This window comes from Myotis nattereri, assembly GCF_964212035.1.
Source record: "Myotis nattereri genome assembly, chromosome: 18".
NCBI classification, from domain to species: domain Eukaryota; kingdom Metazoa; phylum Chordata; class Mammalia; order Chiroptera; family Vespertilionidae; genus Myotis; species Myotis nattereri.
The window spans coordinates 8,611,974-8,627,414 of NC_138093.1; the positions used below are offsets into that span (position 1 = coordinate 8,611,974).

Genomic DNA, 15,441 nt, shown 5'->3' on the forward strand with positions numbered 1-15,441 from the left:
CCGACTGGGGCCAGAGCCTGCAACCAAGGTACCTACCTGCCCTGACCAGAATTGAACCTGGGATCCTTCAGTGAGATGGCCAATGCTCTATCCACTGAGCCAAATCAGCTAGGGCTTGACATAATTTTTGAGTTGTAGAATAAAAAAAGTCTTAGATCAGAAAGGAATCTTATAGTTAAATAGGCTTCCAATTTATTTTTTGAAATGGTGGAATGAACTCTTTTTCCCCCCAAATGAATGCTTATAAACTACAGTTACAAATAAGTTTGGAGCTCTGATTGAGATTGGGAGAATCCGGAAGGGGTAGATTGGGAGAGGATGAGGAGGAGAGATATATAGTGTTAATATTTCTTTAGAATCTTATATAATAAAAGCCTAATATGCAAATTGACCAAACAGCAGAGTGGCTGGTCGGCGGGGGGTGGGGCCAGTGAGCGGGTGGCACCTGGCCAGCCAAGGCAGATGCCAGCAGGCAGAGGGAGGGGACGGCGGCGGCCCTCTGGTTGCCTCCCACAGAGGGAGGCCACGGGGTGGAGGGCCAGCCGCTTGCCAGCCAGTGCTGGCCCCCAATGGGCCCACCAGTTGCCTCCCGCAGAGGGAGGCCAGACTGTGACTTAACCATCAGTTGGACATCCCCCAAGGGCTCCTGGATTGTGAGAGGGCACAAGCCGGGCTGAGGGACCCCCCCAAGTGCACAAATTTTTGTGCACTGGTCCTCTAGTAAACTATAAAATATTTGTATAAATGAAATCTTTAGGTATGTTCAAGTAGCAGCCTTCATGTTAGTAGGCTTTTAAAGTGTGTATATGTATATATGTGTGTGTATATATGTGTGTGTGTGTGTATATATATATATATGTGTGTGTGTATATATATATATATATGTCATTTATTTCTCTATAAAATTAAATTTATTTGAAACACTAGTTTGCATTTATATGTACTTAAAAACTTTGTGTTTTTTTCTTTAGGAGGTTGAACTGTCCAATCTCAAAAATGAACTTTCGTCTATTAGGAAACAACTTGAAATAGAAAGAGAAGAAAAAGTAGGTTTTGTGGCATTATAAAGTAACTAATTGTTTAGGTGCAGCCTTATATTTTTATAAATATGTAATATTGGAAAATAATATGATACATTTGAATAACTGGATTAAAAAAAGAGCTTTCCCCCCATTAGCTATTTTTTCCCCCCAAAAGTATTTATAATATAGCTTAAAACCAGAAAGTGATGCCTCCTACTTTGTTCTTTCTCAGGATTGCTTTGGCTATTTAGGATCTTTCATAGCTTCATATAAATTTTAGGATTGTTTTTTCTACTTCTGTCAAAAGTGCCATTGGTATCTTTTTTTTTAAGGGGAGGCTCTTTTTTTTTTTAATATATTTTATTGATTTTTTACAGAGAGGAAGGGAGAGAGACAGAGAGTCAGAAACATCGATGAGAGAGAAACATCGATCAGCCGCCCCCCGCACATCTCCCACTGGGGATATGCCCGCAACCCAGGCACACGCCCCTGACCGGAACCGAACCCGGGACCCTTCAGTCCGCAGGCCGACGCTCCATCCACTGAGCCAAACCAGTTTCGGCGAGGCTCTTTTTTTTAAAAAAAAAATATTTTTATTGATTTTAGAGAGGAAGAGGCAGAAAGAGAGAGAAACATCAGTAATGAGAGAGAATCATTGATCGGCTGCCTCCTGCATACCCTCTACTGGGGACCAAGCCCACAACCCGGACATGTGTCCTCGACCGGAACCGAACACCTGGGACCCCTCAGCTGGCAGACTGATGCTCTATCCACTGAGCCAAACCGACTAGAGCAGCCATTGGTATCTTAATTGGGATTGCATTGAATCTGTAGAAGGCTTTGGGTAATATGGACATCTTAACATTATTAATTCTTCAATCTATGAACACTATAACTTTCTTTTGTGTGTGTGTGTGCGCGTGCACTTTGATTAATTCCATCAATGTCTTGTAGTTTTCAGTGTAGATATCTTTCGCTTCCTTGGTTAAGTTTATTCCCAAATATTTTGTCTTTTGATGCTATTGTATATGGGAGTATTTTATTTATTTTCAGACAATACTGTTAATGTATAGAAGTACTACAGATTTTTGTATGTTAATTTTGTATTCTGCAAGTTCACTGAATTTTTTTTATTAGTTTTAACAGATTTTTGGTAGCATCTATAGGTTTTCTCTATATAAAATTATGTCATCTGCAAATAGAGACAATTTTATATCGTCATTTCCAATCTGATGCCTTTTTTTTAATATATATTTATTGATTTTTTACAGAGAGGAAGGGAGAGATAGAGAGCTAGAAACATCGATGAGAGAGAAACATTGATCAGCTGCCTCCTGCACACCTCCCACTAGAGATGTGCCCGCAACCAAGGTACATGCCCTTGACCGGAATCGAACGTGGGACCTTTCAGTCTGCAGGCCGATGCTCTGTCCACTAAGCCAAACCGGTTACGGCCAATCTGATGCCTTTTATATCTTTTTCTTACCTGATTTCTCTGGCTGGAACTTTCAATATTGTGTTGAGTAGGAGTGGTGAGAGTGGACATTCTTGTCACTGATCTTAGAGGAAAAGCTCTCAGCTTCTATCCTTGAGTTTGATGTTAGCTGTGGACTTTTCAATATGGCCTTTGTTGTGTTGAGGTATGTTTCATCAATACCTAATTTTTTTGAGTTTTTATCATGAAAGTAAGTTCAGTTTTGTCAAATGCTTTTAGACATAATAGTATTTTTGTCAAATACTATTGAGATCAGTATATGATTTTTATCTATTCTGCTAATGTGGTATATCACATTAGTTGATTTGTATACATTGGATCATGCTTTCATTCCAGGTATAAATCCCACTTGATTATGGTGTGTGATCTTTTTAATGTGCTGTTGAATTCTGTTTGCTAATGCTTAGTTGAGGATTTTTGCATCTGTTTTTATCAAGAATATTGGCTTGTAATTTTCTTTTTTTTGCAGTTCCCTTCTCTGGCTTTATAAAATGAATTTCAAAGTGTTCCTTCCTCCTCAAATTTTTGATTTCTGATTCTATCTTCTTACTTGTTATTGATCTATTCTTTTTTTTTAAAAATATATTTTATTGATTTTTTACAGAGAGGAAGGGAGAGGGATAGAGAGTTAGAAACATCAATGAGAGAGAGAGAAACATCAATCAGCTGCCTCCTTCACACCTCCTACTGGGGATATGCCCGCAACCAAGGTACATACCCTTGACCGGAATTGAACCTGGGATCTTTCAGTCTGCAGGCCGACGCTCTATCCACTGAGCCAAACCGGTTAGGGCTGATCTGTTCTTATTTTCTATTTCTTCATGATTCAGTCTTAGTAGGTATATATTTCTAGGAATTTATCCATTTCTCCTACGTTATCTAATTTGTTGGCATATAATTATTTTAGTAGTTTTTTATGATCTTTTGTGTTTCTGTGGTGTTTTTTGTAATGTCTCTTTTTACGTTTCTGATTTTATTTGATTCTTCTTTCTCTTTTTAAATAGTCTATCTAAAGGTGTTAGTTATGTTTATATTTTCAAATAAAGAGTTCTTAGTTTCATTGATCTTTTCTGTTGTTTTTCTGGTCTCTATTTCATTAATTTCTGTTCTGATCTTTGTTATTTCCTTCTGCTAACTTTGGGGGCTTTGTTTGTTTTCCCTTTTCTGTTTTCTTGAGATGTTAAAGTAGGTTGTATGAGGTCGTTCTTTTTTCTTTTTCTTTTTATATATATATTTTATTGAGTTTTTACAGAGAGGAAGGGAGAGAGATAGAGAGTTAGAAACATCAATGAGAGAGAAACATCGATCAACTGCCTCCTGCACATCTCCTACTGGGGATATGCCCGCAATCCAGGTACATGCCCTTGACCGGAATCGAACCTGGGACCTTTTAGTCTGCAGGCCGACGCTCTATCCACTGAGCCAAACCGGTTTCGGCCGTTCTTTTTTCTTAATGTAGATGTTTATTGCTGTAAACCTTCCTCTTAGAACTGCTTGTATCTTATAAGTTCTTGGATGCTGTGTTTCCATTTTCATTTGTTTCAAGATACTTTTGGCTTTCCCTTTTGATTTCTTCTTTGACCAATTGATTGATTATTTGTTGATTGTGTTTGATTTTCACATATTTGTGAATTTTCTTTCTATTATTGACTTCAAATATCATATCATTGTGGTTGGAAAACATACTGTCATTTAAAAAAAAATTTTGTTTTGTGACCTAACATATGATTTATCCTGGAGATGTTCTGTATGTGTTGTGTTTCTTTAAAAATAGATTTTATTGATTTTTTTACAGAGAGGAAGGGAGAGGGATAGAGAGTTAGAAACATTGATGAGAGAGAAACATCAATTAGTTGCCTCCTGCATACCCCCCAACTGGGGATGTGCCCACAACCAAGGTACATGCCCTTGACTAGAATTGAACCCGGGACCCTTGAGTCCGCAGGCCGACGCTCTATCCACTGAGCCAAACCAGTCAGGGCTGTGGTTTTTGTTTTTATTGCTTGTTTTTTCCATATGTGTTTAAGAATGAATATTCTGGGCCCTGGGCAGATAGCTCAGTTGGTTAGAGTTTGATACAATACGCCAGGTTATGGGTTTGATCTCTGATCAGGATAGATACAAGAAGCAACCAGTGAATGCATAGATAAGTGGAACAACTTATCGATGTTTCTTTCTCTTTCTCCTTCCCTCCCTTCTTCTCTCCTTCCTTCCTTCCCCCTTCCTCTCTCTATGAAATCAATCAATAAGTAAAAATTAAAAAATATTGTTTTATTGGTTGGAAAGTTGTGTGTGTGTGTATATATATATAGTATATATATATATATATATATATATATATATATATATACACACACATCTGTTAGGATTGTTTCCTCTGCAGTGGTTCTCAACCTGTGGGTCGCAACCCCTGAAAATACATCCTGCATATCAGATATTTACATTACGTTTCATAACAATAGCAAAATTACAGTTATGAAGTAGCAACAAAAATAATTTTATGGTTGGGGGTCACCACATGAGGAACTGTATCAAAGGGTCGCAGCATTAGGAAGATTGAGAACCACTGCCTAAAGCATAGTTCATATCCTTTATCTACACCAATAAAAGACAGACATTCAAATTGACCGTACCTTCGCTATGCCTTAAGCCACGCCCACCAGCCAATCAGAGTGACTATATGCAAATTAACCCAACCAAGATGGCACCCTGCAGCCACAGAGCTGGAGCAAGCAGGAGGCTTGGTTGCCCCAATGATGGAGGAAGCCAATCTTCCTGCCTGCCGCGGCTGCTCTGAGCTCTACTCAAAGCAACAAAGTTTCAATTATAGAAGGTAAATAAACCCCAGATACCTGCTTTCAGCCAGCCGTGGCCACGGAGCTGGAGCGAGCAGGAGGCTTGGTTGCCCGTGGTGATGGAGGAAGCCAAGCTTCCCTCCCTCCCGCCCTGGCTGGCTCTGAGCTCCTCTCAAGACTACAAAGTTTCAAATATAGAAGGTAAATAAATCCTAGAATAAAAGAAAAAAAGAAAAAAAGGAGAGGCTGGGAGCTTCTGTCACTGGGGAGCTTGGCCAGCCTGAAAACGGCCCTCAGCCCCTCACCAGACTGGCCAGGCAACCCAGTGGACCCCCCTCCCTAAAGGGGGTGTGATCAGCCTGAAAACAGCCATCAGCCCCTCACCCAGGCTGGCCAAACCTCTATGGGGTGAGGGTCCCCACTGGGGGGGGGGGGCTTGACCAGCCTGCAAACAGCCATCAGCCCCTTACCCAGGCTGGCCAGGCACCCCAGTGGGGACCCCCACCCTGAAAGGGGTGTGACCAGCCTGCAAACACCCATCAGCCCCTCACCCAGCCAGGCCAGGCACCCCAGCGGGACCCCCAGTCTGATCCGAGACACCCTTCAGGGCAAACCAGCCAGCCCCCACCCATAGCCTCTATCCTAGATCCTATATAATAAAAGGGTAATATGCAAACTGACCCTAACAGCAGAACGACTGGGAATGACTGGTCACTATGACACACACTGACCACCAGGGGGAAGACGCTCAATGCAGGAGCTGCACCCTGGTGGTCAGTGTGCTCCCACAGGGGGAGCTCTGCTCAGCCACAAGCCAGGCTGACGGCTGCCAGTACAGCAGTGGTGGTGGGAGCCTCTCCTGCCTACTCAGCAGCGCTAAGGATGTCCAACTGCAGCTTAGGCCTGCTCCCCGCTGGCAAGTTGACATCCCCCAAGGGCTGCCAGGCTGCCAGAGGGATGTCTGACTTCCAGCTTGGGCCTGATCCCCCATCCTCTGAGGGGTCCCAGACTGCAATAGGGCATAGGCCAGGCTGAGGGACCCCCCAAGTGCACAAATTTTTGTGCACCGAGCCTCTAGTCATTATATAATGACCTTTTTTGTCTCTTGTTACAGCTTTTGACTTAAAGCTTATTTTGTCTGATATATGTATAGCTATTCCTGCTCTTTTTGGTTTCCGTTTGTATGGCATATCTTTTTCCATCCCTTTAGTTTCTGGCTATGAATGTCCTTAATGCTTAAGTGAGTCTCTTATAAGCAACATATCTTTGAAATATATATATATATACATACACACACACACACACACACACACACACACACAACACACACACTAGGGGCCCGGTGCACGAAATTCATGCACTGGGTGTGTGTGTGTGGGGGGGGGGGAGTGTCCCTCAGCCCAGCCTGCCCCCTCTCACATACTGGGAGCCCTCAGGCATTGACCCCCATTACCCTCCAATATGATCCCTCCAATCGCAGGATCAGCCCCTTGCCCAGGCCTGACGCCTCTGACCCAGGCTTCAGGCCTGGGCAAGGGGACCATCATATCCCCCCAATCTCCGGCTCCACCCCCCGCCCAGGCCTGATGCCTCGGCCAGAGGAGTTGACCCTCATCACCCTCCGATCACCAATCACCGGATCGGCCCCTTGACCAGGCCTGAGGCCTCTGGCAGAGGTGTCAGGCCTGGGCAGGGGACCCCCAGCTCCCCGTGGTTGCAGGCTCCGCCCCTGCCCAGACCTAACGCCTCTGGCCAAGGCATTAGTCCTGGGCAGGGGACTCCCAGCTCCCCGTGATCTCCCGCTCTGCCCTGTCCAGGCCTAACGCCTCTGGCCAAGGCATTAAGCCTGGGCAGGGGACCCCCAGCTCCCCGCAGTTGCAGGATCCGCCCCTGCCCAGGCCTAACGCCTCTGGCCAAGACATTAGGCCTGGGCAGGGGACTCCCAGCTCTCCGCGATCTCCCGCTCTGCCCCTGCCCAGGCCTAACGCCTCTGGCCGAGGCATTAGGCCTGGGCAGGGGACCCCGAGCTCCCCGCAGTTGCAGGCTCCGCCCCTGCCCAGGCCTAACGCCTCTGGCCTAGGCGTCCGGCCCGGGCAGCGGGGACCCGCAGTGGCAGTGGCCCCGCGATCGTGGGCTCCGCTTTAGGCCCAGGCAAGGGACCCCTAGCTCCTGGGACTGCCAGCTTCGACCGTGCCCAGCTCCCATCGCTGGCTCCACCCCTCCTTCCTGCTATCACTGGCCAGGGCAGCAAAGGCGCCTGATTCTCCGATCATGGCTGGGGGGCAGGGCAAAGGCAGGCAGCTCTTAGCTCCCCCCTGGGTTTCCGATCACTGTCAGTGGCAGGGGGCTTCTTTCTGCTTTCCCTTTCGCCTCCCTGCATTGTGCCTACATATGCAAATTAACCGCCATCTTTGTTGGCAGTTAACTGCCATCTTAGTTGGCAGTTAATTTGCATATAGCCCTGATTAGCCAATGAAAAGGGTAGCGTCATACGCCAATTACCATTTTTCTCTTTTATTAGTGTAGATATATATATATATATATATATATATATATATATATATATATATATATTTAGGTATTCTATGTATTTTACTTGAAGAATTTAGTCCATTTGCATTTAATGTAATTATTGTTAGGTAAGGACTTACTAATGCCATCTATTGTTTTCTGGCTGTTTTGTAGTTCTAAAAGTCAACCAACTACTGGTGGTTGATAGGATATATAATAATTGCAGCTACTGTTATATCAGTTTACAGCCATCTTCTTTCATGGTGAAGTGGGTTCTCTGGTTAGGAGTATCACTATGGGAGAAATACATATTGTACACAAGACATTCAGTGAAGATAGATATTGACATGGGGATTATGGGTAGGTAAGGCAAGTTTTCCTAAAGTTCTATGCATTGGAACTTTCCCTTCTCTGATACCTTTAAGGCCCTGAGGCTGTAACAGTTCTCTTTTCTAGATGATTGTCATATTAAAGACATACTACATATTCTTTTCTGTAGGACAGGTTTATTTTTTCTTTTCTTTTTTTTTTTTAAATATATTTTATTGATTTTTTACAGAGAGGAAGGGAGAGAGATAGAGAGTTAGAAACATCGATGAGAGAGAAACATCGATCAGCTGCCTCCTGCACATCCCCCACTGGGGATATGCCCGCAACCCAGGTACATGCCCCCGACCGGAATCGAACCCGGGACCCTTCAGTCCGAAGGCCGACGCTCTATCCACTGAGCCAAACCGGTTTCGGCTTTTCTTTTCTTTTACTACTGAATAGACACACCCTAATCTCCAGTAAAAGTGATGTATTATTTCCCAAGCATTTTGTGCTTTTCTGTACTTTATCCTTCATCTCTTTTTTAAAAAAATATATATTTTATTGATTTTTTACAGAGAGGAAGGGAGAGGGATAGAGAGTTAGAAACATCAATGAGAGAGAAACATCGATCAGCTGCCTCCTGCATACCCCCTACTGGGGATGTGCCCACAACCAAGGTACATTCCCTTTTCCGGAATCAAACCTGGGACCCTTCAGTCTGCAGGCCGACACTCCATCCACTGAGCCAAACCAGTTAGGGCTCCTTCATCTCTTAATCTCATGTTGAAAGTTCATTATTCAAGGACAACACACAGAGAAAAAGTGAATTCTGCCTGTAAAGGCCCATAATATTTTGGATCTCTTAGCAGCTCTTTATAGTTAGTTACCTGTGTGTATTTCCTTACTTTATAATCTGGTCCATCCACTTCATTTTATGAATGAGAAAGTTGTGATTCAAGTTTTTAAGAGACCTGCTCTTAAGATATTTGAAACTAAGTAACATTTCTATAGAGAAGAACTAATTCATTTTTCTATTTACTTTTTATTCTTTTTATAAAATTTGTAGGTCAGTATTATTTTCTTGTTAATACTTCTTTGATAATAAGAACATTCATTGTGGTAATAGTAATGACTACATTGTATGTACTTGATATTCATTTTTAATAGGAAAAACTCAAAAGACAGGCAAAGGAAAACACAGTTACTCTCAAAGAAAAAACTGACAAGGTAAGAGTTTTATATAATTTTTAGTTTTCTTTATAACCAATTCATTTTCTAACATTTACTTAGAAAATTATTTTGTTCATAAGTAGGAAAAAAACATTTAAAATATATCACACAATTTCATTTTCTAAATTGTTTCTTGCTATTATTAAAAAGCATTTGCTAAAAACCTTAAAGCAGTTGTCACTTGGAGATTTAGAGAAGTTTTCAACCTACTATAATTTTTATTACAGTATTATCTTAAATTAGGTACATTTGTGTTTCTTGAAAATTTTCTAATGTTAGAGGCAAAATATTTTCATTAAAAATTCTAAAGCTTATATTTAGATTATGTCTAGTTTTGGGTTTGAGAGGGCTAAATATATGACATCCTGCTTAAATCTGAACCTATTGAGAAAGACAATGAAAACCAAAATAATATCTTTATTATTGATAAGTAATATTGGAGAATGTAGCTCATATTTGAAGGTAAAGGGATTTCTTAATCTTGAAATTCCAAATTAAACATATTTGTCTACTTTGTCACGGTGGATCTGAGCTGGAATAAGTTATTCACTTAAAAATGGCTGCTCTTGTAAAACATGGCATAAAGGGGAGGAGAGCAGAATGTTCGCTTCTTCTGGTACCCAAGAGTAAGCATAAGGAAGGGTTTGAGCTATATTTGCCCAGTTTTCTCCTTTCAAATTCACTAGTCCCATCAGGGGTCCTCAAACTTTTTAAACAGGGGGCCAGTTCACTGTCCCTCAGACCGTTGGAGGGCCGGACTATAGTTTTTTAAAAAAAACTATGAACAAATCCCTATACACACTGCATATATCTTATTTTGAAGTAAAAAAACAAAACGGGAACAAATACAATATTTGTATTTTCATGTGGCCCGCGGGCCGTAGTTTGAGGACATCTGCATTAAGTCATTGTTCTTCCTCTAAGGAGAAAGAGGTTAGGAATGCTACCCTAGTGTTGCTTCCTACACATGGAAGGAAGCACCAGGTATGTGGAAGAGCGATACCCCCTGCGTCTTACACATTACAGAAGAATTCTAAATGCAGGTTTTAATGGTTAAACATTCTTTCTACACAGTGATGTAGTCAGTCCGAAGTCCCCAGAGGTTGCTTTTGACTATAAACTGAAAGTGACAGTAGTTGACAACAGCTGAGTTTTAGGTATCCAGCAGTCACCAACCGGTGGTCTGTGAGGTCCGAAAGGTTGGCAACTGCTGGATACAACAATTTTGTTATATTTGGGTTCAAAGAAAGAGAAGGAAAGAAATATTATACCTGTGGGTGAATATTGAATGCTTCATATGCTCCAAATACTGTGGTAGGCACTTGAAAAAATATTTGGAGAAATTATTGTCATATTAAAATTAGCCAGCAGGTTTAGGTAATGGTCTAAGGGGGAAGTGTCAGACAAAGATAAATAAATTGGTTAAACTCTAATATTTATTTCCAAATATAGAATGTATTCATACTATGCAGGTATAGATCCCATATTGTTATAAAGTTGTTTTGACTCATGTATAATTCCAATAATATCTGCCTATTATTTATATCTGTTATCAAGTAGATTAGTAAATGCCTTATATTGTATCTGGGGGTCTGGATATATATGGCAAATAATGAGAAAATGAAAAAAGAAATAATTTAAATATGCTTTTATTTTCTATATTTTATTCCAAAATTATGGAACTATCACAAGTCTATATAATAATCATTAGATTTATCAAACATGTCTGAATTTGGGCAAGTTACTTAACTTTCTCTTGCTTCAGTATTCTCATTTATAAAGGGGTAATAATAGTAACTATTTCCTAAAGTTGTTATGAGGATTAAGTGAAATAGTATTTGTAAAGCATTAAAAATAGTGCTCAGCACACAGGAAATACCATGTAAGTGCTTAAAAAGTACAACAGAGAAAATCATGAATGTTCTGAATATATGCGTCACTGGAAGTATAACATTTAGAAAAGAACGTAACTTGTAGGAAAGTGCATACATTTCCATGATGTATTACGAAGAGGGTTATTTCAGCATTCTAGAATGAGGAGGGGCAGTTGCATTTTCTTTTAGGCTACCAGGCTATCCAGGAAATGTTCATTCTCAGACATGGCCACATGGTGGTGTAGTTGCCATTATCAGTCCTTTTTGGGGAGAAACATTTATCCATGAAAGCAGTTACATTTTGGAGACTACTGATGAAGAAGAATAACTTTGTTTCCATTAAAATTGTGCTATCAGCTATGATGTATAAATGTTTAGGAAAAGAATGCAGAAGTGCAACTGTGAAAAAATATTACTAAGATTCATACGTACTGGAAAAATGACTATAAAAGTGAGATCACTAGGACTAGTCAAGAAACCTACAAGTCACCTTATTTAGCTCCTTGATTATATAAATGGATAAATTTAAGCCTGGAGATACTTAGTGACTTAGTTAAAATCACCTAGAAAAGTAGTAAAAGTTCCTGGAGAAAAGAGCATACTTGACTCCTAGTTCATCGTTTTTTATAGTACTTGTGGTCATGTCATAGTCCTGTACTCTGTACCCTGTACCCTCCTAATTTGAGTAATGATCTATTCTCACTGCAGATTCAACCACCAACCTGTTGAAAGTGTAGCCTCCCCCACCTTTTGGTGGTTGTGTTTGCGCTTCATTCTTTCTTGTGAGTGGTTGCCTTGATTGTATTCATGGATATGATGGTGACCAACAAAAGTGGTAAAATAGAAAGTAATAGGCGTGAGTTTCATGTAGGGTTCCACTAAAGCAGCTATTGTTTCTAGCTTTTACTGGAAAGCTATGTCAGGTGCTGAGGGAAAGATATATAAAGGTAGAGAGAAAGGAAACCATATAAATTGAGTTGAAATAATATCTAAGTATTTAGAGTAAATTTGCATTTTGTTTATTTTCAGAGTTGAAGCAAATAGCTACTTTATCATTTTTTTCTGACAATTTGTCTAGTTCTTTATTATCATAATTTTTGTCCCCCCCTTTTTTAAAAAATATATTTTATTAATTTTTTACAGAGAGGAAGAGAGAGGGATAGAGAGTTAGAAACATCGATGAGAGAGAAGCATCGATCAACTGCCTCCTGCACACTCCCCACCGAGGATGTGCCCGCAACCAAGGTACATGCCCTTGACCGGAATCGAACCCGGGACCCTTCAGTCCTCAGGCCGACGCTCTATCCACTGAGCCACACCGGTCAGGAGCCCCCCCCCCCTTTTTTTTGAGGGGAGTGAGGTTGGTGGATAGGAAAAAACTGACATTTATTAATAGATAAGAGAAGATATGAAAGCATAAAAGAGAATGAATGGAAATGAGAATAAATTGCCCTCTAGTTTTTAGACTATTAGAATGAACCACGGATTAAGGCATTTTGCCACCAGGAATAGAGATTTTTCTTTATAGAATCCTCAGTTTTCGATCAGATAGAGTTGAGATATCGTCTTTGTTTTCATAGCAGCTCTCTGAAGACAGGAAGGGGCAGATACCATTTTCATCTTAAATAGGAAAATGAACTGACCAAAAATGAATGAATTAATTTAATCAGTATGTCATTTATTCAAAGTTATCTAGTCAGTAATAAATTTGGGGGTAAATTTTAGTTTATTCCTGTGTTATTTCTACTAGTTGCTACATTGTAATTAAAATGACATTTAACTATTTTATTCATTTCTATTGTCTAATACAGAAAATACAGACATCTTTATCGGAAACACTTACAACCAGTTATCGGAAATTTGATCCTAAAGTAGCTCCTTCACAAAATATATCTCGAAACTTCACATCAGCTGATTATGGCAAACCCAAAGAAAAAAAAGACAATCTGAGGACACCTGTCAAAAGTACTTTATCTGAACCATTACCAAAGGTTGGTTGGTAAAATTTCAAAAGAAGTAGTAACTTTTTAATTAAAACAGACAGTTTGGTGTTATATACCACATATCTAGTATCAGACATATTAGTAGATATAAAGCCAATTTCGTAAAAGTTTCAATTTTTTGTGATACCAACATGAAATGTGTTTGTTTTTTTTCTGTCACTGCCCACAACTTAATGGCATCTTGGCAGCTTTCAAAACTTAGTAGCATTCACCAATGCGTAGGTCCCTGATGTGGGAAAGTATCTCCACCTGTCTCTACCCCTCTAAGCTAAAATATCATGTCTTTCTCTCCCAATTTCCTTAATATAACTGGGAATAAGGAAGTTTGGTGATTGTAGGGCTTGCTTTTATGTGAAACACTTTTTAGTAAGCCCCAGAGAAGGACCTGGCCTTAATTATAGGTCACTTTGTTTAGAATATCTGTTACTAGCACTTTCCCCCTCAGTTGTGTGCCCCTGTAAACAATTCCAGAGCAAAAGGAAGAGTTCCACTCATATGCTGTTATATATATACTAGAGGCCCGATTCCCAAATTTTGTGCAAGGGGCTTGGCCCTTGCAGCTGTAGCAGCTTGCCTCGGCTCTCGCAGCCCTGGCTTTGTCTAGAAGGTCGTCTGGCTGTCTGGTCTAATTAGCATATTATGCTTTTATTACTGTAGATTATCCAACTCATAGAAGCTATGAAAATTAATTTACATAGCTTAGGCTTTTATATAAAGCTATTTTTACTTATTACTATATTATTCAGGATATGAAATGATTTCTATTAAAGAATAATGACCTTACCTTAAAAAACTTTTAATTGGCAGCTCCTTTTTGATAGGAATGCAGAAGCCTGAGGTGAGCATTCAGGTCATAGGCATCTGTTAAGATATATAACCATAAAATATTTTAAAATCTGAAAAAAAAACAAAAACTTTTAATTGAAATATATGCAATAACACATAGATCTTAATTATACAACTTGATGAATTTTTACAAAACCAAACATAACCTTATAACCATCACTCAGATTAAAACATGAAATGTTATCACCTCAGAAGAGCTTCTTATAAGTACCGCGCGCTAACCGATTGCACCGCTGGAGCTCCAGAAGAGCTTCTTATTCCCTCTTCCAGTTACTAGCACTCCCCCAAGGCCAACTGTTTTTTTTCAGTAATACTTTTAATTACATGATTATAATTATACAATTTCTACTATTCAGTATTTTGTATAAAACCAGTTACAATAAACATGATTTTCAAATGTGACAATACTTACCAGACTACATAGATGTGCAAAGTTTACTTGCCATTATGAAACTTTATCTTAAAAGTAACTTCAGGAAAATAAACATGCAACCAATTCTCTCAGCTTTATAAAATATGATTAGAAATATACATTTTAATTAAAAAAGACAATGATTGATCAAATACTGAATAATCAGTTACATTTTAAAACTTTTAATAATCTATACATGAGTACAGGTTAGATAAAAGTATTAATATAAAACTTCAGTACTATAATGAGATGGACATATCTTCTGACATTTAATTCTAGGCAATTGAAATAATTTCCTACACAGTTCCAACTTCCAATATTAGATGTATTACCTCTTTTTGCATTTTTATAAATAGAACTATATATTTTTTGCTTTTTTTCACTTAATATTATATTTGTGGGTTCATCCATATTGTTGCTTGAAGTTGTAGATTATTTTTATTTCTATATAGTATTTCATTGTGTGTCTGCACCACAGTTTATCTATTGTATTATTAATAGACATTTGGGTAGTGTCCAGATTGGGTTTTATGTATAGTGTTGCTATAAAAATTCTAGTACTTAACATGTATGCATTCTAGTACTTAACATGTAGGTTGGCTATGTCTCCAGGAGTGTAATTGCCTATGTAAGGGTTATAGGCTTATGCATAATGCATTCCATCTTAATAGATACTGCCTGAGTTGTTTTTACTCTGATACAAAATGTATGTGTGTGTTTCTTATACTTCAGTTCTCTAACTCTCCAGACACTAACTGGGTGTCCTATAATTTGATTCAATTCTGACACTAACTATCTGGACTTAATGTAGACCCCCCCGATTAAGGGCTCAATCCCACAAGGCTCCCACTTCAGATAGCAGTCACAGTCTTGGCTTGCCATCATTTGTACTACTGACCAGCTGGCTATAAATTGGGGCTTCCTATAACCCCCTCCTCAAT

At 39.7% G+C, this 15,441-nt stretch overlaps 1 protein-coding gene across 1 annotated transcript in view; it reads left to right on the forward strand.

Moving 5' to 3' along the window:
• SYCP1 (synaptonemal complex protein 1) overlaps positions 1 to 15,441 on the forward strand; it is a 71,454-nt gene that overhangs the window by 52,040 nt on the left and 3,973 nt on the right. Inside the window, exons 28-30 of the mRNA XM_081112547.1 lie at positions 972 to 1,046; positions 9,303 to 9,362; positions 13,051 to 13,230. Of these exons, the coding sequence (XP_080968673.1) occupies positions 972 to 1,046; positions 9,303 to 9,362; positions 13,051 to 13,230 (315 nt within the window). The remainder of the gene's footprint in view (positions 1 to 971; positions 1,047 to 9,302; positions 9,363 to 13,050; positions 13,231 to 15,441) is intronic.